At 43.2% G+C, this 23,623-nt stretch overlaps 1 protein-coding gene across 6 annotated transcripts in view; it reads left to right on the top strand.

The window, feature by feature from the left end:
• ABCA1 (ATP binding cassette subfamily A member 1) overlaps window positions 1-23,623 on the top strand; it is a 93,309-nt gene that overhangs the window by 24,535 nt on the left and 45,151 nt on the right. For 5 of the 6 annotated variants that reach the window (XM_086770232.1, XM_086770231.1, XM_086770228.1 and 2 more), the window contains 3 exons: window positions 463-584; window positions 18,787-18,908; window positions 22,859-23,050. In XM_086770232.1, the coding sequence (XP_086626358.1) occupies window positions 463-584; window positions 18,787-18,908; window positions 22,859-23,050 (436 nt within the window). The remainder of the gene's footprint in view (window positions 1-462; window positions 585-18,786; window positions 18,909-22,858; window positions 23,051-23,623) is intronic. The other variant, XM_086770234.1, reaches the window with a different exon arrangement.

The following is a 23,623-nucleotide window of genomic DNA, read 5'->3' as shown; positions in this document are numbered from 1 at the left end:
TGGCTAATGTGTGGCCAGAAAGCTCAATTTATGGACAATTTTTCCTTACACCCTGTGCTGTTTGCTGCATTCTTACTGTTAGGCTTAATGCAGAGCAAAATGTGTCTGCGACCTGGAGAAGCATTTAAAAGCAGGAAGGACATACTTAAATTATTGAGCTTCTAAGAGGAAGCAGTTTACAGGTAGCAGGAGGCCCTTTCTACCCAGTCTTAAATAAACACTTTCAAATGCATGGAGGTTTCCAATGTAATTTTGTTTGACCTTGCGTTGGCAGCCATCTTTTATAAGGCTCCGTGGATTGTTCCCAGGGTGGTCACTGAAGAAAGGGCTCATTATGCTGGAGAGGGCAGTGGCATAACTGAAAGTGACTGAAGTTTGGAATTGGGATGTAGAACTGTGTCTGTGGATGCTGGCTCACAGAGCTGATGACTGCTGGTTGTTTTTGTGTTTTCCCGTCACCAGTGTTTCCCGCCTGTTCTCAGATGCCAAGAGGTTACTCTTGTACAGCCAACAGGACACAAGTATAAAGGATGTCCAGAAGGTCCTGGGAAAACTGCGCAAGTTGGGAAATTCCTCTGGTTTAGGTAACGACATGGTAGAGAGAGCCTCTTACCTCTGGCATTTCGGGTCTGGCTAATTCTGCTTGTGTATAAATTTCTGAAATGTGCCATAATGGGAAGTTGTATGGTTACAATTTACAGCTTGTCAAACCCTTTCCAATCCTGCAGAAGTACCTTAAGCCTCTCCTGTATCGGAGCTTTGTGTACTCTTTAGCTTCTTCAGTGTAAGAGAAAGGCAATGCTCTGTAATGCCAAGAATAGCAGCTGTTTTGGATGTGAAACTACAATCCTCAGCTCACTGAAGTCAGTTAAAATGCTGACTTTCTCAAAGGAGTCTAAGTAGTGTGTGTTTTTGGAAAGCACTAGTTATTTTGCTGTTTTGTCAGTGGAGCAGTGAATGTAATATGGCTACAATTTTGTACTCTCTACCTTCCGAGCTCTGGAGGGAAGTGTGCTGGAAGGATGCAGATGAGGAAAAGCTGATGTTGGCTTCCAGTTTACAAACTCAAAGCTGATTATTATCTGATAATGAAGTCTCAGTTTTCCTTCTTGTTTTGTTTTTCATTTCCATGTAACTGTGTGGTGTAGGATACTTTATCCTCTGGTATTGTCTGGCAGGATTTTGAATGGCAGGACCTAAAGGAAAATGTTTTGTCCTGCAGGCTTGCACAGCCCCATTTGCTGTGAAAACTGAGAATCCTTCCATTTTTAGTTTGTGTGGGAAGGTCTGGTGTGCCTTCCTGTCCTGTGCAGATAAAAAAGTGACTAGTGTGACATCACATGAGCAGCTTGCAGCAGAGCTGGGACATGAAACAGCTCTGCCCAGTCTCAGGGAATCGGCAGGTCTCTCATTGTGGCTAGGTCTCTCTCACATAGCAGCTTGTTACAGTTTTTTGGGGTACTCTTCTCTTAAAGATTATTTCTCTTGGCTGCTGTATTAGTACTGCATGCTTCTACTGGAAGTGATGGAAAGTAACGGTTTAGAGAGAACTGCAGCAGGGAAATAGAGCACGGAACACAGCTATTGAGTGTCTTCACCTACAGCCTCTATCCAGGCACGTGGAGCTTTTTGAATGTGGGTGGTGTTTTAGTGTTTTGTGAAAGTTGTCCCTGGTTTTACAGTTGTGGTTCTTCCTAGCTTTCCATTAGTATGGCTCAGGCAGGCTGCAGGAAGAAAAATATCTGACCTGGTGTGGTGTGAATAGTCTCATGTCTGATGTGTCCTGAGCACACTTCTAAAGCAGAGATGGTAGGTTTGCATCCTTTTCTGTGTTGCTCAGAAGGATGCCGGTCAGTTTGAAATAATCTGTATAGTTAGCGACAGGTTGGCAGATTTGTGCTGGCTGTATGTACAAATGAAAACTGTGCAAGGGACTTGTCTTGGGTATATAATCCTCTCTCGTCTTCAGGGCTGTGCAGATTCCTGATGTGATCAGGTCTGCAGGTGTTAGTTATCTACTCACTTTATTTCAGCATTAGTTCACACTTGGCCTTGTATATAAGGGACACTCTTCCTTGCTAGGCTCAATATGCATATTACCAGGCTCCTTTTTTTTTTACTGAGAACTGGTAGGTGGCATTTTACTTGAATCTGTAGCAGTTTTAAGTAGGAGAGAATGCAGGGTGAACTGTTTGTGCAGAGATGGATACACAATGCACACAGCCAAAATGACCTAAGATGCCTATTTCCCAAGGACAAGGACAGATGTAATATTGTTTTTAATGGAGCTCTTCAAACCCTTGGTTTAGCTTAGTGGTCTTATGGGAACAAGTCCTTTCTGTCAGAACGACAGATGTTATTGTTTTACACTTTGTACCCACAGTAGTATCAGCATATCTTCCAAAGAGGGTAGATACTGTGTTTTGTGTTGAAACACGAAGTGAACATCAGACTTGGACACTTACAAAAAAAACTATCAAAGCCATAAGCTGAAGCTGTCATTGCTGGGAATGTTTGAGGGGGAGGAGTGATTCCAAGAAGCATTTTGCATAGGGAGTATTGTACAACTCGAAAAAACAGAAGGCTCATGTTTCTCTATACCATAAAGACTAGCGGACTAACTGCAGAAATAAGCCTGAGACTAGTAATTTTATTATAGAAACATGATATTTGATATTCCAAATGTGTAATAAGTCAAGCCGCTGTTTCACTAGAATGACAGACTGCCCATTGTTGGTAGGGCTTGTAGGGAACAAAGCCTGTTTGTCCTTTTCATGATGTGCTCATTTACAAAGCCTCCAGCTTGGGGGTCCCTACTGCCTACTCCTTGACTGTCTGATTCATTCTCTGACAGCATGAGTAAAAGAGCATCCTCTAATCTTACAAGTACATGTGTATTTGTGCTTAGCAGTACTCAGATCCCTGTGTAAGGAAGGGAACTATAGGTCAGCCCGTCAGCTGCTGTTGACAATGAGGTGCAAGATGCTTAAATCCTTTCCTCTCTGGGATGTTTCTTAGAGATTCTGGGGACCTAAGAAGACAGTAGAGTGGATGTGAGATGTAAGCACATCTCCAAACCTGAAACTGCTGCCTTTATACGTGGATTTCACCAAATAGCAGGAGGGCTAATTACCTGATGAGGTACTAATTGAAAAGATTTGTAATACTTCATCTGTTCCAGTTCTGGCCTGCATCTGGAGCCATGTGAATAAGTGGTGCAGCCAGATGCAGCTTTGCAGCTCATGTTTCCCCAGTGGGAGTGACTATATGCTCCCTACTGTGTGATGTGGGCTTTGCTGGAGTTCCTGCAGCTCCTTCCTCCTCTCTCACACTGGTGTGATGTCCTGTTTCCACACGAGCTTCCCACTGCTGGCTTTGAAACAGGCTTCAGGAGGTGACCTTGCATTACTAGCATACAGATTGGAGTTGTGGTGTAGACTTTGTTCTAGTGCTAGTCGTACAGAGCGTGCATGTCTGTTTTTGGCTTCAGATGTTTGAATCTGTTTACAGAGCATTTGCCAAGGTCCTTTCACTTCAAGCTTCCTTCAAACAACCCTCACAAACTAATGTTCAGGATGTGACTGTTAGCACTGTCTGGTCTGAAATTAGGTGTGTGCTGAACCCTGGGAAGAAGAGACTTGCAGATGGCAGAGTGCTTACACAGGTGCCTGCAAGTCAGCATCTTGGTTAAAGACAAAGTAGGACACTAAGATTTGGTTCAAACAGTGCTGTGTGCTCTGCCAGCAGGCTTTACCTCAGTCATTTCTTGATGAGATGGGAAATATTCACTCATAACAAGGCTGTTTGTCCAGGAGTTTGAGGAGTGGCTTCTGCTCTTTGCTGCTCAATGCTCCAGAAGAGCTCTCTGGAGGAGAAAGGGGAAGCTGTTATCAGTAGGGAACAGTGCGCCCTTGCTTCATGTAGCACCTTTTCGAGCCAGGATGGGGTACTAACTGATGGTGTGAGGGAGATTAGCACAGGCAGCTGTCATGCTGTAGGGGTGCTGCTGTTCTATGACCACTTTCAGCAAGCCCTGAATCTAATGTGCCAGCACACACGAACCTTAATATAATCGATTTTGCGGGCAGGTGCCAGGTGCCTTCTCCTTCCCAGCACTCGTTACATCTCTGTCCAGCAATGTCGCGAAGGTCTTCAGCACTCATGATTAGGCAGAGTGCAAATCAGAACAGAGTCCAAGACCTTGGTGATGGCACTTTCAAGAGCATTACATGGCTGCTGCGATTGCTGCCTGCAGTAGGTTTGGCTCACTGCTTGCGGGCACTGGATTTACAACTGGTCTCAATGCCATTTTAGCAGAGGATAAAGCATTAGCAAGAAATAAGCTTTGTTGCTGTTCTGAAAGCTGGAGGTACAGCTTGCTGTTGGCTCTGAGGCACACTTTCTTTATTTCTTCCTTTGCTCTATGTGATTCCCAAGTATTTTGTTCTGCAGTGCCATAAATCAACAGGTAAAATTAAAGCTGCCTTCTTTGGTTGTTGCTAACAGTTGCATATATAAGTCCGTCCAGCTGGTATTTACTTCATTGCTCTTAGTTTTCAGTGATCCCAAAGGGCATGTTTGTATTTTTCTTAAAACCAACCCAACTAAACAAAACCGAAGCAATGAAATAGGCAGAGAGAAATAAACATCATGTAGGAAAATATATCAGATCTTAGTCTATTATTCCATGTGTGCCCTACCTTTCCTAATTTTTTTCCCCGATTAGTACTGCTTGTGACATGGGAGAGACATTAGCAGGGTGGCATCCTCTGCCAATGTTGCATCCTACTACACAGACAGATGTTGGGAATGAAGAAGTCTGCAGCCTGTCTGCAGTGCTAATAGTGCTTCTTCTATTTTAACAGGTAAAGGATGATGGAGGGCTTGGGCTGAAGAGCAGCCTTGGGAAAGACTTTCTCTTGGTGTGCCCTGCTGTGTGATTATCAGGGTGCTCGGGGGAACAGGGTGTTGTACATGATCTGCCAGATGACATTAGGTGATGGCTAACTCCCTCCAGTGTCTTCTCCCTAACAGAGATGACTGCACACCCTCAAACTAAACATTCAAACTGATTCTTACACCTGCCTAGCTCTCCTTAAATAAGCTGATTTCTTCCCTCACTTCCCTTCAGAAGGATCCTAACAAAAACCAGCCAGGCTAGAATGAGGACTAACAAACTCCTATGTCCAGGTGGCCTTCACCCCTGGAAACACCTGCAGACACCAGTGGTGGCAAGGTGACATTTCTGCTATTGCATGGTTGCATGCAAGTATTAAACTGGATTCTCTGATTCTGTGTTCCATAGTGGTGCACAGTTCTCTGTCTTTCCTTTAGGCCGGGGAAGGTGTTGCCAAAAACACATCCCTGTGGTATCAGTGGAGAGATCTTGACTCATGAGGGTGGGTAGGAAGACTACTTTAACCTGTATTGAAAACAAAGTACTTATTTTGCATTAACTCTCAGCAGAACTCCCCAGGGCATTCCAGGCTGCTCCTTCCTCCCAGCCCAAAGCATCCTAGCCAGGAAGGGGAGCCTGGGACTGCATGGGAACTGATGTGGTGTCTGCTTCGGTCAGCTGCAGTGTTTTGGGATAGAGCAAGTGGAACACGCTGCCCATATGGGGTGCTTGGATTGCACGAAGTTTTGTAGTGTGCCATGTTGATCGGGCAGTTAGGAGATTCAGGTACACGTGGCAGTTTTCACACATTGGCCAAATTAGTTTTTTCTTCAAATTGGTGGATCTCTGAACAGGCACAGACCTGAGTGCCTTTAGATTTATTTATTTTTTAATAAGTGAATGGTTGTTGTGCAGGCAACTGCAGATCTTCTAGAAAAACATTTCCAAATCATTCTTGGAAGGGCACTTCAAGTCCCTTACTACAGATAGTGGACAAAGTCTTTGTGAGTTGAATGGGTCCACTTTTTTTTTTTTTTCCGTCCCAGACTGAAACTGGGAGGCTGATAGTCAAGGGATAGGCAAAGGTAGAGAAGACTTCCTGTGGCAGTGTAGGTCCCAAGTGGTGTGCTGGGCAGTTAGTTATGCAGCTTTTTATTAGTGAGGTGACATGATGTTTGCCAAGTTACACATTTGCACAGTTACCACTTTCTGCTTCTGTTTTCCTTAATATTTTGAAGCCAAAGATGAGATTAAAATAATAAAATCATATTGATAGAGGTTTAGGCATAAAGGTCTGCTGCAGCATTAAGCCTGTTGCCAGGAAAATCATACTTGTTTCCCGTGGGGCTGTCCATGGACTTCCAGAAACTTCTTTAAAAGTCTGTAACAGCATTGTTACTACATGACTTTGCTTAGAGGCTGAGATGGGTAAATAGATACCGCATAATGTGCATTGCTGTCTTCTGTTTCTGCAGAACTGGGCTTTGATGCTTGGTTTTGGTCTGAACTTCCCTTCTACTGAGGTGCTTTTGAAGACTGAGGTTTAGAATTATGCCAGCTTGGATTCTAGGTGTGTATGGATGTGGGAGGGAAAGACTGAAATCACTTTGAAAGTGGAATTGAAAGAAACCTATGTAGTGTTAAGTCTGGCCTTGCTGTGGTGTCTGCACTATGCTAGGTGACAGGAGCTTCAGAAAAACATTCTGAGAATCCTATCAGAGAAGGCTGTATGAACACTGTTTAAAAACACTTAAGGAGAATCGCAGAGATGTCATAGTTGATCTGCACTGGTGAAGGGCTGCATTGGCAGTTTGGTTGCTTTGAGATCAGCTGTCCTCATGGTGCCAGCTAATGGTTTGACTGCATGCAGGGAAGCCAACAGTGCCCATATCTACAATTAGCAACACAGCTATTCCAACAGATACCAAATCACTGTACCTTAAAGGCACTGTCTTTATCTTGCTTTTAACTTGTATAGATAAAGACACAGTGAAAAAGAAAACAAGAATTGCTTACTGTGCTTGTCGCAGTATAAGTAATATTGGCATGTGCTGCAGAAGCAGGAGAGTATTAATATGTTCTGGGTACTTTCTTCAGTTTCCTAACACTATTCAGCCTGGTCTGTCAACATTAACTTTTATTTTGAACCAGCTAGTAAACCAGAAGTAAACAATTACACCTTTATCTCCCAATATCTCTACCTTTTTGTATACAACCTTGTTAGTACAGCTTGTGAACTTGCTAACAGCTTGCTAATACCTGCATTATGTTGCCAAAAACTTATGCTCTCAGTGTTAACTTCAATTTACTTTTATTTTCTGTTTTCCATTCTGGCAAAATTTCTGTATTTGTTCTTGGTGACTTCTAATCTCAGAATCTGAAGAAATTGCCTGATTTGTGGAAGACTGTGCATACTTTATTTAAGCTACAATCTGAGATTGGTTGAGAGAGTGAGGCAGAGACTTTCCATGTTGAGCTTGGTGTTAGTAGTCCCCTAGGAAACTTGTACCACTGTCATCTGGTGAAAAGTTCAGTTTTCTCAGGGGATGTCCATGGGGCTGAGCTCTCATGAGAGTGGCTATTATGAAATTGCAACAGTTGGAAAAAACTCCATCCACTTCTGTGTCTGACTTGGTACTGAGGCCAGAGTGCCTAATTTAGGTCTGACCTCCTGTATCTCTCAAGTTAATATTCAGCTTTGGAGCCTTCTCTAACAATAATACATTTCAACTTCAGTGTGTGTTATGAACACTTATTACCTAATTTTTACAGCATTCCTGTGAGCTAAATAAACAAACAGCTGCCAAGGAACTGGAATGCTCATTCTGAAACACAGTAGGATCTGGCAGTTTTCAATGTAGTCAGGATGTAATAAAAGATGATTGCTTTGAAATACTATAGATGTTGAATCAAAGCTCACTTGTATGCAGGCAGGAGGGCAGAGCACTACTTGACTGACTTTTCTTTTTAAAAAAATCTATGGGAGTTCAATTTTTGTAGACAGTCTCTTTCATAGGAAACAGATGCAAAAAAAAAAATTTATTTTTGGTCAAATTGAACAATATATTCTACCTCCTTTGCTAAATTTCTTTGTGGCTTCAAACTACAGCATTCTTCACTTCCAGCCCTAGGGTGTTTTTTTTAGTGTCACTGTATTTTATCAAATAGTTGTTGTCTTAAGATGGGTTTTTGGTTCAAGTTACAATTTTTATGCTTGTACCATGCTTTGGTTAGGTTTGTGTGGCATAAGATCCTCAGCTGATGAAAAATTGGTGTAACTCATCTATTAGCTGAAGATCTTGCCCTAGCTTTTTTTCATGCTGACCTGGCAGCACTAAGCTATATGTGGAGGAGGCTCAGGCTGATCTGTGACACGCATCTATAAACAGACAAAGTTACTTTCCACATCTAATTTAGTTCCAGTTTTGAGGATGGTGCAATAAAAGACCCTTTCAAGGGATTTTAAATAAAGACCCTTTGTGAGTGTGGGGTTTTTTTGTTTTTTGGTTTTTTTCCTACTCTCTGAACCTTTCTGTTCTAAACATGTCTTTTCAGAAGCAAATACTACCTGATTTAGTCCTTAGATGCATTTTTGGTTTACACTGACAGAAGGTTTGTGTGACAGCTTGCATGACTTTGCACCAGACAGCCAGAATTTAATAAGCATAAACTACTATGTCTCAGAAGGTCCTTTCCTGTAGTTCATCTGTTTTAGCAAGTGCAGCTGAAACATAACTGAACTATATCTAAAGTGGACTGAGCATATGTATATGGCAGAAGGGGATTTGCTGATGGGGGCAAAGACAGCTTACTGCAGAGACAGCAGTATCTCAAGTCTGAGTGCCTGTTCTGACTTGTGCCAACCAGCTGCTTAGGAAAGCAGCAGCTGTTCTCTACTCAACAAAATGCTGCTTCAGAACAGTTGTGCTTTGCCATTGAGACAAGATGTGGGCATGAAAATGTGCTATCCTAACAACTTTCCTCACAGCAAAGGCACAGCTATGTGACATCACGGTCAGCAGCCATCAGATATCCCTGTTCCCAGATACTGTTGCCCTGCTCTGTTCACATACTTGCCCATTGCCCATCAGGTGGGAAGAAGTGTGCTGTGAAGCCAGAGAACAGAAATCAAGACAATGAAGTAGCTCTTTAAGACCACTTCACCTACCTGGTCCCTTTCCTTCCTTTTTCATATTATCTCTTGCTGTTACCTGAAGAAAGTGCAAAGTGTCTTAGCAATGCATCCATATAAATAACACACAGACCTCCCCAGCAGTACACATTCAGTTTACACTCAGTTTTCTTTGGGTTAACTGCGCTGCTTTGGGACTCTGGTGCACAGGACCAGGTTCTTAAAGCAAGAAGAGGCACTGCTCTTTTCTGTCTCTAGTAGTAAAGTTCCTGTCCTCCATGTGGACACAGGTATTGGTGCAAGTACTCCAAGGTGTATTTTCAGCTAGCAAGTTACGTTAGTACTGAAGGGAAGGAATGGTCAGTGTATTGACAGTCCAGAAGAACACCAACCTGATGTTGGATGGTTCTAACCTGAGGAGGATGAGCTCCTCAGACTACCACAGCAGGGTCTGTTGAGAGCATCCTGATGTGAACAGCAGTATGGTGTTCCACTTAACATACAAGAGACATGATTTCTAGCTAAGACTTTATGGGAATTTGTTTGGGCAATGTGTATCTAATAACATCTGCTTTTCAGTCTTTCCCAAACACAGAGAAAATTCTTTAATTATTTTGAAGTGCTGTTACTCAACAGGCAGATTTATACTAGTGGAGGGGTTGAATGGTTGTAAAGGTTGCCCTAAACTAGGCAGAGAAAATGTAATCTCTTGTTTTAGTGCTGGAGCTTGATTTCCTGCCCCGTGCCTCGTGGTCACCCCCCTGCTCTTCCTTTGGACTTAAGTCTCAAAAGCAAAACCAAATTACTCTCCACAAGGATCATTTTCAAATTACCATCAAAATTGAAACATAGGGAGCAATCATCAGAGGTTGAAATAATTTAGATGTATTTAGATGTAATTTAGGTATGTTTTCAGCATAAGTAGATAGTGTTTCTGCTTAAACTAATTGGACTATGATAGTTGGCTTATCCTTGTTCATCTTTAACATTGTTTCCTACCTCTTGGGTTGATATGACCCTTTTTCTGGAGGTGACTTTTGCTGTTACGTGCTAGATAAGCTGCACTGGGACTTGGCACTAAATCCAGAAGTAACAGGTCTTCCTGAATGTAGGGGAAGCAAGACCCACTATTATCTGCTGACTGCAGACTTGATATTTTGTTAAACTTTGAAAGAAGTCTGATGTGAGTCACGTTCCCCAAATCTGTAACAAGTGAGAGGAAGGGAGCTGTTGTCAGGGTGAGGCTTCACACACAAAGAAGGAGAGGCTTTTTCTCTTCTCAGCGGCCTTTATATGCAAGGCTAAACAAACGTAAGTACAGGACAGTCAGGACGCTTTGATCCTGGGCAGCTCTGCCTGTCATTTTGCTTGGGGTTCATCGTTGTCTATACCATTTTTGTGGGAGAAGCCTTTCAAACTAGATAGCTGGTGCTGTGATAAGTTTCAAGTAGCATGATATTGCTGGAGTGGTTCTGCCGGCTTGGTTTGGGACTTTGAAATGGTTCTGATATAGGAGTCTTCTGTTTTTGTTTGAACCAGCAATTTTGCAGATGCTTGCTCACATAGCCAGCTCATGAAAACCGTTCTGCTGCTAGTAACGGTCATTTGATTAAAATGTCCAGTCCTGCGTTTTCCTGTGACTTGAATTTCCACTGAGTTTAAAGTCACTTGCTCAGGTACAAGGAGTTTTGGATGAGGTTCTCTTTGGTCACAGCTCGTACTTTCAACTTTTGCTTAGCTCCATGCTTTTTAATAGCATGATGTCATTCCTTATATGCTTACACCAGTGTTTGCCATTAAAATAGTGGTATGTGGCTGGATGTAACCGTGGCATTTGGTTTCCAGTCTGTCTAGTGATGATTTTTTTTAATGTATTTTACTCTGAGATGATGGTTTGAAACATAGAAAATCTCTGTATTATCTAGGGTATAATGTTCCTAGTGCAGTCCAAATCCAATCTTAACAGCAAGTCCTTTCTTTCTGCCTTTTTGGAAGCACTTCTCTTTCTCTGAGTTGGATTTTACCTTTAGAGACTTTCTGCATAGCCTGTACCAGCCTTAAATGTGTTCTGTATACTACTCCTGAATATAATTTTGTTCTAATAATGAAGTATTGTATCTGGTCAGATCTGAGGTTAATCGTCTCTATTGGCTGACAGGCCAATTCAAAGGCTCAGAATTTTGCAGTTTGTCCTTATTTTGTGAAAACTAGCAGAAGAGCAACCTGATCTAGTCGGGGATGTCCCTGCTTCTTGCAGGAGGGTTCGACTAGATGACCTTTGAAGGTCCCTTCCAACTCTAACCACTCCATGATTGTAAGAATTTTCAACCAGTTATACCTGGTTGAAACCTCTGTGCAGTCTGGAGCTCAGGATTTGCTTCTTAGAGCAAGGTAGTGAAGATATTTAGGATGTTTCCTTTAAGCTTGCTTCATTTTTTGTACTGTTAGAAGCCTGAATAAATTTATTTCTGTTTTTTTTCATTGGCAAGCTGTATTTCACAGTTTTCTGAGCTGATAACATAATTTGGCTTGCAGGAGGGGAAGACATGAGAACCTGTCTTCTGTGGTGTTACACAGGGCCTAGGAAGGTGGTTGGGTGCATCCCTTCGTAGACAGAAGCTCTTCAGGCTGTGTTTGCTGGCAGGACTGCTGGTGACCAGCCTGTGGCTTTTGCTTCTGTGCTTTGTGTCTTTGCTTTTTGATGTAGAGTCTTTCTGTTGTCACGTGTGTCATACAGGAGGGGGGCCTGATGGTGTTTGGAACTTGAAGTCCTACCATAGAGAGGTATGAGCCATGTGTTTGCTCATGACTTTCCATGCCAGGCTGGAGGTGGGATCTTGGCCGGCTTAAGTGGGCTCTGCATCCTTGAAGAAAACGTACCCTCAGTGAAGGCTAACCAAGGACTGATCTCTTGGGCGTGTACCAGTACACAGTGTCAGCTGTACTTTGTGCCAGAGTGATTGTGCTGGCCACTATTTTTAAAGCTCTTCTGAGCAAAACTGGTGACTTATAGAGGAATGGAGATGATACCAGTCCCAAGATGTGAGGAAAGGCCTGGGCATGTTGTGCAATGTTTCCCTTTCTCCCAGGAGAGATCTTAACTCCTGGAGAGGGATGGCAGGCTGCCTCCTTGCTACTCATGTCACTGCTTGACATGACAGATACATGAAGATGATGGGCTCTGGTTAAGTGGGTCCTCACTTGGGTATTATCTGATGTTTGCAAAGGCAGCACTGTTACATGTCTGATGGACACAGAGCAGAGAGCTGTAACCTGCCATAAAAACAGATCAAGCCATGGCTGCAGAAGGAGCAACATTTCTTGTATTTTCACAGTAGCTGATCCTGCATAACAGGCCTGCTGAGGTACTTGATTGCTTGATGGCAAATCAGGATATGACTGTCCAGCTTGTTCAGAGGACAGTTTTAGCTCCTAGTGTCAGTAGGGATACAGGCAGCTCAAAGCTATTCCCACCACACAGAGGAAAGAGTGCCTTATAGGAAAAGGAGAATTAAAACATAGTAATTACTTTTAAAAAATAATTTTAAAATGTTATTTTATCGTACTTTCTGGACATATTGTCCAAAATTAGGAATATAATGAGGGCAGATAAAAACTTGCTGCCTTGGCAAGCCCAGCACTGGCCCACCTGAAAGGTTAGTTTTTTCACATTGTAGATTGGGATCACTGACTCAGCAGAGTACAATGCTTTAACAGGCTTCGACATTAGGAGATTGCCATTTTCTCTGTATGATCGTCAATTCAAGTCATTCAGTCTTTGGTTCCACTACTGAACTCACTTGAAAGCCCATATTTTTTTTATGGGAAGCAACTTTAGACACCTTTTGTCTATAAATCATGGTGATGGGTAATAATTGTTAAAGTCAGTTAAGGTGTTCAAGTGCACCCATCATGTATTCCTGAGGAGTACTTCCCAGATACTTCATTGAAAAATTAATATAAAATTCCAGTCTGCAAGGTAATTCTGCAGTAGCAGTTGGTTTGCCTGCCTGTCCTTTCACTGTTTGAAGGTTTGCTGAATGCTAAGGTAAGTTTCTAGCTGGAGCCCTGGTAGTGGTCACATGTGCTACCAGTCAATGCTTTCAGCTGCTGGATCTGAAGCTCCAGCTCTTGGTCTCAGCTTTAACCCCTTCATGTGCTTGTGTCTTGCAAAGACTCCTGTTGCTGGGAGTATGGCGAGTGAACACACGATGCCCTGGGTGAAGCAGCCCTGTGTGACCGGGGAGCTTTGTGACCTTTTCCTCTGGTCATACCCAGGTGCTGTGGAGTGGCGTTGCACAGGCTCGACAGCCAGCTGTGCAATCAGACTGGTGTGGGTGTCTGCATTGCTGCCCTTGAGTGAGAGTGCTGTAGAGGTGCAGCACACTCACTTCCCTTGCTACAGAAGTGCAGTTTTACCTGAGTTGGGGAACTGGGAGCTGTGAATCTGAACTCTTTGTGCAGGAAAAAGAAAATGCCTTATTTGCTCACTTGCCACTCTCCCTTGCTTTGCTCCTTCTGTTGTCCTGGTGGAGACAGATAGCTCTGATACTGTGCTAGGAACACATTTGTCTTTCTTGACTCTTTTGGGCACTTGTGGAAACCTGCTGACTCTGAAGAACAAAGCTAAAGCTCCTCATGCCCCATCCCGTCTCACCCTTTCATCTTGTTGTGATGCCTTAATACTGCTTTGTGAAAACAATTGAGTTGCCCTATGAGCAGTCTCTGTGATGAGAAGTAAAGGGTCATAGTCTAACACCCGCCTCTCTATTGCCTTGATGCTTGGCTGAGAGGAATACAGGCTTAGCTGAAGGCTAGTAAATCTTCCATGCAAGGGATATACAGAAAATAACATAATTGTTTTCTGCCTTGCACATTCCATCAGTAGGGAGTGAAATACCCTGAAGATAGTCATGTTTGTAGATGGGACATGCTGTTCTGCTTTCCTCTTAGCTTCTGAATTAACTTAACATGAATCCCCTTTTTACCCTTCCTTCACCCAGTTCCTTGTAGGGACTTAGAACATGTGAAACTGAGAAGTAAACAGTAGATCTAACTGTCACTGAGTTTGCTAGTTTTGAAATGGCTGAAAATCTGGTTTATCGTAGATTATGGGCATAAGCCTTTTGGGCAGAAACCCCACAAATTGAAGTCAGACCTGGTGAGCTTTGTACTCTCTGCTGGATTGGAATATGTTGAAATACCACTTGCGTGCCTGTTATTTTTAGAAGGCAGTGTTCAGGATATGAAAACTGTAGCCACAATTTCCGTGGGGTTTTGGTTTTCTATCCTATTGTTTAATTTTAAAAGACACTGCACCATTAAGTTTCTGGAGGAAGGTATGAGCCCTCTGTGCTTCCAAGTGAAGCAAGAAATAATGGGAGAGAAGTTTGAGGAAAATAGTCTTGTTCTGTAACCTGTCCCCCCAGGCTTTTTTGTCCCACTTGTCTATGGATCTTCTGAGCATTGCTGGAAATAGTTAAAACTTATTGTGGGACCTGTTATGGTCATACTTGTAGAAACATCTGCAAATGAAAACTGGTTCCCAACTGTGGCTTCTCTTTCTCTTTACTGCATTGAGCCACCTTTTGAGCTTATGAAAGTAACTGGTGATGTATTTCACCAGAATGAGAACACTAAAAGCCTGACTGTGGAGAACATATGGACCATATACATTTTTTTTTCACCCCACAATCAGTGCTTCGATTCTGATCTGTATGGAACAAACTCCACATAGCACTGACTTGCTATTTCTTATAATGAATATTTTTTGGTTTGCTGTTTCATTTAACCCATAATGTAGCAAGCATGGAGGTTCTGTTTTTCTTCATCTGATTCATGTGAATGTCTTCGGCTCTGAGTAGTGTTTTTTTTTTTTTTTTCCTATTGTCACAATGATTTGATTTTTAAGCAAGATCAGCCTAGCTCTGTGCTCAGACATGAAGTTGCTGGAAAAGGTTGAGCTGTCAGCAGAATGTATACCTTTAAAATATTTAAAACAGCATGTCAGTTCTAGAGGAGATGTTCCACAATCTGAAAATCATGAGTTTCTGGTTTCCATGCCCAGAATTCAGCTTGCAAGGTTGGTTTGAACTATGTGGAAATGAAGAACAGCTGTGCCTTCTGTGGAGTCAGTATCTGTGAAATGCTGCTATATGCAATTGTCTAATCTTGACCTGTGACTTCAGAGAGGAAGGGTGGCTTTGTGGTTAAGGCACAAGACCTCCAGCTCTGGGAGCTTTTGGTTCTGCTGGAGTCTTCCTTACATGACTGTAGGAAGGACCTGCTGTTACTGCCTTGGGGTCAGGACTAAAACTGTAAAAGTAGTCTACCATGAGAACGAGCTACCTTAGTATTTCTTCTGCAGATGTGCATCCCACTACTGAATCGCGGAGATAGTTCACATCAGATCTGACTGTCTTTGAGCGTGGTTGCTCAATCTGACCTCATGTTCATCTCCACATTTGTGCGTGGGGCTTGTCTTGGTTGCTGGGACCTGAGGTTTCGACCAAGAGGACGTACCCTATGGTGGTGGTGAGGGAAGCCTGTGGCACTGCAGCTCCCCTGGTTTTCTGTTGAAGATGAAGGGGAGGGGGAAGGAGAGGCTGCATGTCCACGTCAGCAGAAGTATGTGGAGAGACTTCTCCCTGATGTGCTGTCCGGATGCTGCAGCTGCATTGCTCTGTGCCAGCCAGCTTGCAATAGTTGACCGTCTCTCTTGATCAGTCTCAGGTGTCAGAGAAGATGCGTGAGTTAAATCATGTTTGAGCTGATACATTTTTGCCTCACAGTTTTCAGTAACTTGATAGTGTGTCTGAACTTCTATGGCAGGAAAATATTCCAGTAGTAGGCCTGTGGTTGTAAAATCTGTTCTTCCACCTCAGATGTTTGCATTATTAAATAAGTTTGGTATTAGCCTTCAAAAGACTTGCCTGTTTCTTCTGTTTTCTGTTTTTGGAGGAGCTCTTTTAACTAATGCTTTTGTATTTCCTTAGGCCCTGTTGGGCAAGCAGTCTTGGAGGAGAACGGCTGTTTTCAAGGGGAAAACTCTTGTCTTTTTGAAGTATCCAGGGCAGGAATTTAGAGTGATAGCAGTGTCTGGTGCTTTTCTGTGCAAGTCATTACACATGCTTCTATGATTGAGCAGGATTGTGTAAGACACTGAGCCACAAGTGCTGGAAGTAGGACCACATAGGGTAGGGCACGGTAAGAAATGCATGGTAAGAAGGGCTGGCTATTTCCCTAGGGCACTGCAGTGGGACCATTATGTTAGGATTCAGTGCCTTGGTCTCGCAGAGATTGCATGTGTGGTCTTGGGCAGTCAAGGGTTATGACCAGTGAGCACGAGTCCATGACCAGCTGGCTGGACGCCAAGCATTGTCCCACAAGCAGTTTTGGTAACTTTATGTTCTGTTCCCTTCGTGTTTTCATCCAAATGATGATGAAAACTTCTTCAGACGTTTGTAGGAGTTGCCCTGGAAGGCAGCTTCAATTTTCAGTAAATTCTACTGCTGACCAAGTCTGAAAATGCTTGGTGTGACAAAAGGGCAGGGGAGAAATCCCTTGTCAATGCTGGGCTGGTTAATTACAGCTGTGGAAGATGGCAGGCTTTTTATTACTCCCTGTCATGATTACAGACAGGCCAGCAGGAATCCTAAGGTAGTTCAGGTTGCTTTCCTGCAATTAGCCATAGAATATGTCCAAGAAAATCCTGCTTCCGTATGGCAAAAAAAACCCCGAACCAAACCCCCAAACAAAAAAGCCTAGGCAAACCCAAAAGCCAAAGAACAAGGAAACAGAAAAGTAGGAGAATCATTGCTTGCTTACATTTCTTTAAAAGGTATGTGGCCCTTTAAGACAAGCTTGAAAAATATTTTAAATGAGGACAGATTAAATGAAAAAGCTTGCAAACATCTGATCTCTGCATGCCAGTGTGCCTTCAGCCAGCTACCCCTTTGTCCGTTGTGAGTTTCTGAACTGTTGATGATCTCACCAAAAAAATAAACAAGCTGCAGAAGTGTTTAGGGAGTTCTGTGCATTTAGGAATTAACCAAGGAATCAGGGCAAGGGGAGTTTTTCCTCTAGTTGTGGTAAAGCAGGGTGCTTTAGCCTCTGCTGGAAAGAAAAGGACGTTTTTATGTTATTGCAGGAGTTGGCTCTTCCCAGCCTTTCCCCAGGCTGGGAGAGGGGATGGCAGTTGATTTCGGTGGTGGGGTGCAGTGGGGAGTTAATGTGGTCAAAATCAGTATGTTGCTGCATGGTCCTGCTGGGGAGGAGGGCAAGGGGGAAACTTTCGTCCCAAAGTAACCTCTGCGTCGCCTCAGCAGAGGAGGGTGATTTACTTTTTCGTGTGGAACAAAAAGGCAACAGGGAATTTGTAACTGGATATGTAGACGAGAGAGCAATGACCGTCAGTAACCCCTGCATGCTTCGTGCTGCAAGAGGAGAGCGCGTGGCTTCCTCCCCACGCCAGCTGCTCTGTCAGGCTCCGGCCCTGGGAAGCAGAAGTGGCACCCGAACTGCCAGCCTCACTGTTACTGCCGGTGGCACCCTGAGTGCCCAGTATGCTTTTTCCTGAGGGTTGGGTTTTCTTGAGGGTGTCACCTGCCAAGCTGAGCAAAAACCATGAAAAAGGGGAAAAAAAAAAATCTTCTATTATAGTTGTTCCTTGTAGGAGGGAGAAGGTACAAACTCTTGGGGGTTTGCATTGCTTTCCCTTTAGAGCTCATTGTTTTCCACTGTTTGTCGTGGACTGTGACATCCTCTCTTCCTAGAGCAGAAAAAGCAGCAGGATACCTAGCTGGGTGACTTTGCTTAGCCTGGAAATCTTCACCACCTTAAATCCTATGAGACTTGCTCTCTCAGCTCCTTCTGGCATAGCTGCTTTCCTCATTGCTGCTTATGTAAGCGTAGTAAAGATAGAATTGTCCTTTCTTTTCTTAAAAAAAAAAAAAAACAAAACACAACCGAAAAGAACCCAAAACTGTGAGGTTCAGTTGCTTAAGCTCCAGGTTTGTGAACTTCATAATAGGGTACATGGATTATAATTTAAAAATGGTTCCCCACTGTTGTGTCTGAGATACAAATTTGTTTTAAAGCCAAGAGCTGGGACACTGATGGCTTCAGAAGGCGAAGCTTTTGAGAAAGAAAATGGAATTAAAAAGCATTTGCAGAAATTTTGCCGAGTGGTTAAGATTGCCTCCTGGATCTGCATGTGATTCTGTATCGTATCTGTGTGCCTGCATGTGTCAGACTTTGAAATTTATGTTATCTACTATGATAATAATAGTAGATACTATGGTATCTACTATTAATACAAATACAGGCTAGTAAATCCCTCAGTAGTCTGTGCACCAGCTCAGTCTTGTGTTCAGTAACAACACAGATTAAGTGAAGCTGAGTCTTTGTGCAAGGCTAATGCTGGGGTAGGTTTTATCCCAGGTCAGGGGAGCAGCTTCGTGTGCCTTACTGCTTCTGTGTCTGTATGTGCAAATTGAGCTGAAGTAATGATGTTAAAAGGAGTTGGTTTTAAAGGTTCTTTATTTTTTTTGAGATCAAGACATCATGGATTGCCATCTCTGAAAGCTGCCAAATTTCAGAGCACTTTGCCAGTAGCTCTTCTTTTCCCTTTGTCCTGTGATTTGTGTAATTCCCTCTCCCCCACTAGTCAGCTTTGCTTTTCCTGTTCAGAGCTCTCACATGAGTTTCCTTTTGGCTTTGCCCTGACCAGAATGTTGCTTGTTTTGTCACTTTCCAGACTTGAAACTTCGGGATTTCCTGGTTGACAATGAGACATTCTCAGACTTCCTCCATCATAATGTGTCCATGCCATCATCTGCGGTAGAGGAGCTACTGGATGCAGAGGTCAACCTCCAGCAGGTAAAGAGCACTTTCAACTGCTAACATAATGCTTGTCTATTGTTTGTTTAACCATTGTGCCAGGATCCACAGTGCAGGACCCCTCTGTGCTAGATGTTGTACAATCACAGAGGAAAATGTAATCCCTGCTTCTCTCTTCCCTTTTGCACTCAATTTACTGTCGTCTTTGGTTGAAAGCTGTAAAGGGACTCTGAGACCTACATGCAAATGTTTTGATCTGTGTGAGAAAATAGCCTAGTACCCTTCAGGCTAAATATAATTTCTTTTTTCCTGTTGTTTTTTTTTTAATCCAAGTAAAACATTAATTAGGTTGCTAGTGCTGTTCAAACTGTTTTACTTTGATTAGAAATAAAAATGGCATGGTTTTCTGGGCACTCAGTATGGGCTGGAGCAGGGTTTCTGTGTGTTGCTCTGCCTTAGGTTCCTGTGCCATGGAAGAAGGGGTGCTTTCCCATCTGTGGCTGCCTTTTGAAGATAGACAGTAAACTTGTATGTTATGTAGTACAAGAGAGTCTTGATCTCAGATTAAAGTCCTCAGTGCTCCCATGATTGCCTTCATAAACATAGGTAACGGTGACAGAGGACTGGAGCCCCTATCTTGGGGTGGCTGTCTGCTGTTTTCAAGCTCAGAACACGTTTTTTGCTAGACTGGATGAATTGGTCCACCAGCATCCTTTCTAATGCGGAAGGCGGGACTGGTTGCCTCAGACTTCAGAGGAATGCCTGTGGTTCTCTTAAGGCAGTGCAGCAGGTGATGTGCAAGAGGAGGAGGAAATCCATTCTGCTTCCCAACTCCAGATCAGATCTTTTGTTTGGAGTTGATGAGTAGTCCTTTCAGACTTTGTTTTCATGTCTTAGAGATATTGTCCACCTTTGCACACATTGTCTTGTTCTTCACTGAATTCTGTCAAGCCATCTGTCATTCTCGCTAAGCTGATAGAAGGATTTTTCAAAGAGGCAAAAAGCTAGCTCTGACATTGCGTTGTGTCACTGCCATAATATATAGGTTGTATATGGCAAAGCCAGTGGAAGGAGAAGAAAAGCTTAGCTTTTATGTACATAACATCTGAAGGGTGGTGAAGGGGTAGTCACTTGACTAGTTCTCACTTAAATGCTTGAAGCTTTATTCTTGTTTGTAGAATTCTTGTGCTGATTCTGCCAGGCCACTGAAAGTTGTTTAATCTTAACAGTGGCTTGTGCTCTGGGATGGCAGGAAGAGCTAATCTAAGCAACAAAGCAGTCACCTACAGAGGAGGACAGTGGCGTACCAAATCTTTCTTTAACTACTGTTCTAATACAGATAATAACTGAGAGACAGAGCCCTTTCTTCCTGTAGGATGACACTATCTGACTCACAAAATGGTCCCCTTTGATTTTGCTGGAGATCTGGGGTGGAGATCTAACCTCACTACTGAGCTGCATGGTGACTGCAGTTTTAATAGGAAATAGTTGTTTGGTCTCTGACTGTGTGAGTGGGTCGCAACTTAATTCACAAGATCCTATAGAAGGCCCTATTCAGAGTATGCAAACCTCTCATGGCAAATACAGCTGCCCTCTGCAATCTGTTCATGTCCTGTGGTTGTTTGGCAAGCCCAGAAGTTTTGGGTTCAGGTTCCTTACTTTATTTGCAAACAAGTAAGGAACTGAGATCACCAAGGAAATGGGACTGTTGTGCACTGGTGTTACTGTAGTGACAGTACTCCAGCATGCCAAGCAGAGTCGTGTATCCAGCATACTGAATGCAATGCAAATACATAAAAATGGCTAAGGCCTTGTCTTCATGGGTATGTTGGTTCCTGGGGCAGAGTGGCTCAACCTTGTGTTTCTCGGATAGTGGCAGATGTGCTCAGAAGGGTGTTGGGTTTGGAAGGAGCCTGGATAAGCAGTTTGCAGGCAGCTATCTAATAGTCTAGTGTGCTGCTGTTGTCCAGGAACAGCCAGACAGCTGTAATGTGGCTTGAATGGCAGGAGTAGGTCCTGTTCCTGAAAAAGCTGCAGGAGCACGGTGAGGTCCTGGGCCAGGGCTGCAGCATGACACATTGAATGGCAGTAAGAAGTGAATGTTAATGGCTGGGGCATACGCTGCCTGGAACAAATCTCCCTGTTTCATGCAGCAGGGACAGTCCCAGGAGAGAATGATGTGACATGTGAGAATGAAACAGTCACTTCTAACTCTTTTTGGACTGGCATTTTGAGAGTCCTTGGGGGACTTAATGTGCCATTTAGAATATAATTGCCTGTTGGAGACACTGTGGCTTGAAATGGTTGCAGAGAATTGACTTGGTGTGACTGGGTGTTTTAGTTTGGGGGAGTAGTCAGGCAGGGCCTTTGTTCTAGCTTCACGTGCTGTGGACCTCACTGTTTGGAAAGAGCAGCTTTTCTCCAAAAGCCCTTAGAATCCAAGTGGAAAACGTGGACAGAGGTGGAAGGATAGTTCACCTTCACTTTTTTGAATTAGCACCGAGGCACTGAGAGACAATCCTTTTTGTATATCCACACAGTGAAGCTGCTTTAGACTGATCTTAGATCTGCTGAGGGTCATTCCAATGCCACAGGAATATCTCCTTTTCAGCATGGCTACAATGGTGGTAGTATCTCTGCTGGCAAAAAAAAAACCCCACTGAAACTTTTTCAAAAGGCCAGCTTTTTTGATGCGAGACCTATACCACTCATTCAGCTGATCATCCAGCATGGAAACATCCTATTTTTGGTGTATGGATGCAGACTAAAGTTAAAGGATTGCACAAGTGTTGCATTATAAATCTTTTTCCTCTCCAGTCAGTTCCATCTGCTTGTTTTCTGAGTATAGTGTATTTTCCCCCTCGATTGTTGATGTCCTTTTGGTTTAGAAAGAAGATTTTCAGACTTACCAGCGTGATTCAGGAGCTGTTAACTCTTCTGGGATGTAGATCAATCCTCTTAGTTTTTGCTCAAAGCTGGGCAATGCATGCTGGGTATTACAAAAGAACAGAATGAAGAAATGAATTGTAAAGCTGTTGTTCACTGTGCATTTACAATAAAATTGTTCCTTCTGTCTAGCCTCAAGGCAAACAAAAAATTCTTTACAACGGGACATTCTGTATTTTCCTTGTGTTTATCACCTTTGTGAAGTGTCCACCTGTTTGACATGCACCTGTTCGTTGTTCAGCACACCTAAATCATGTAACTGGCCTTATTAAAAGAAACTAGGCCATGTATGATTCTATCAGGTCTAAAAGGGACTGGTGATAATTCAGGTGGATTTTGTGCGTTTCTGTCATTAATAAGGTGGTTGCTTGTGGATTAGGAAACATTATCAACAAGCAAACCATCACCTTAAGTGAAATATAGCTGTGAAAGAAGACTCTAGGATCTTATCTCTTGTATGTTGCAACCAGTAAGATAATTGGTTTCATTTGTACATTATCTGTCCCAAAACACTACAAAAAGTTTCTCTCAGCAATTGGTAAAGAGATACTTCAGAGCTAAGGGAGAAGGTGATCCTGATCCAGAACAGCACAGACAATGTCTGGTAGATCTGTCTAAGGAGTTTGGGACATGGGTCTCTTGCTCTTCACATACATTTGCCAGACTTGTGTCCGGTCACAAGCCTTCTTTTGCCTCTGTGGCTCAGTTCCCAGAAGACTGAAGGTTGGGCAATATGTGTACCATTGGCTGGAGGAAATGGCTGCTGTGGGAGGACAGGATCACTGCTGCTCTGTGAATGTGTGTGAAGAAATTGAGAGAGACCTGCCTTCCTCAGGATTTCTTCCCCACATGCTTAGCAGGGAAACATGTTTTTCTTGGAATTGAGTTGGACATGGGTCAGGGCTGTGCAACTTATAGAGAAAAATGCTCTCTTACCTCTATCTGGAAGTGTTATGAATAGTTAGTTTTGTCTAGGCTATAATGAATTTTGTGCTATGAATCTTACATGAAGAGAGACTGCCATGCTTTCCCCACTTTTCCAGGTCATGATGTCTGGTTACCGAATGCGACTGCGAGATCTCTGCAATAGCTCAATGCTGTTTCAATTTCTTACAATCCAAAATCAGACAGCGGCCATGGACTCTGAAGCCTTCATGTGTACCTTGCCGAAGGAAAAACTCCAGGCAGCTGAACAAGCCTTCCGTGCTAACCTGAATCCTTTGAAGCCCCTTCAGGTGAGTCTGCTGTGAGAAGCTATTGTTCACTTTTGTCATTTTCTAGGGCTTTCAGTCTAGGAACTCATCCCTGCATTTCCAGAGTGAGCTGTTCATTGGCAGTAAGAAAGAAGAGATGATCTTTATCACTGGAGCGTGAACAACATTGCTGCTTCCTGTCATTCTTACCCTTCCTGTTGCAGCGCAGTAGTTGTGGACCATAAATGTGTGTGGTCTGCAGTTCAGTCTGTCAAGAGGAAAGTATTTATACCGTGTAGTAACAAACAAGTTCTTAGTTGTCCCTGTGTTTTGGTCTGATGTTGTATCTTGGCTGGAATGAGCCCAAATATTAGACCTGTGCTGAGTGCTAAAACCATCACCCTCTGCCCTTACAATGGGCCCACTGAGTGCAGAAGTTTCTAGCCAGTGGCAGGCCACAACCTTTGAGTAGGTCTGATTCATACAAAGAAGAATCAAGTTTTAAAGCCCCATTTCAAAGATTGACCAACTGAATGGGTTTTGGAGCAAGAATTCAATGAACTTCAGGAAAATACATTATTTAGGGAGTAATTGGAGACTGGAGCAGACTTAGCT

This window comes from Chlamydotis macqueenii, chromosome Z (genome assembly GCF_036417535.1).
Source record: "Chlamydotis macqueenii isolate bChlMac1 chromosome Z, bChlMac1.mat, whole genome shotgun sequence".
Classification (NCBI taxonomy): Eukaryota; Metazoa; Chordata; class Aves; order Otidiformes; family Otididae; genus Chlamydotis; species Chlamydotis macqueenii.
Note: the sequence above shows the minus strand (reverse complement) of the source record. Positions and strands in the feature narration are given on the sequence as shown.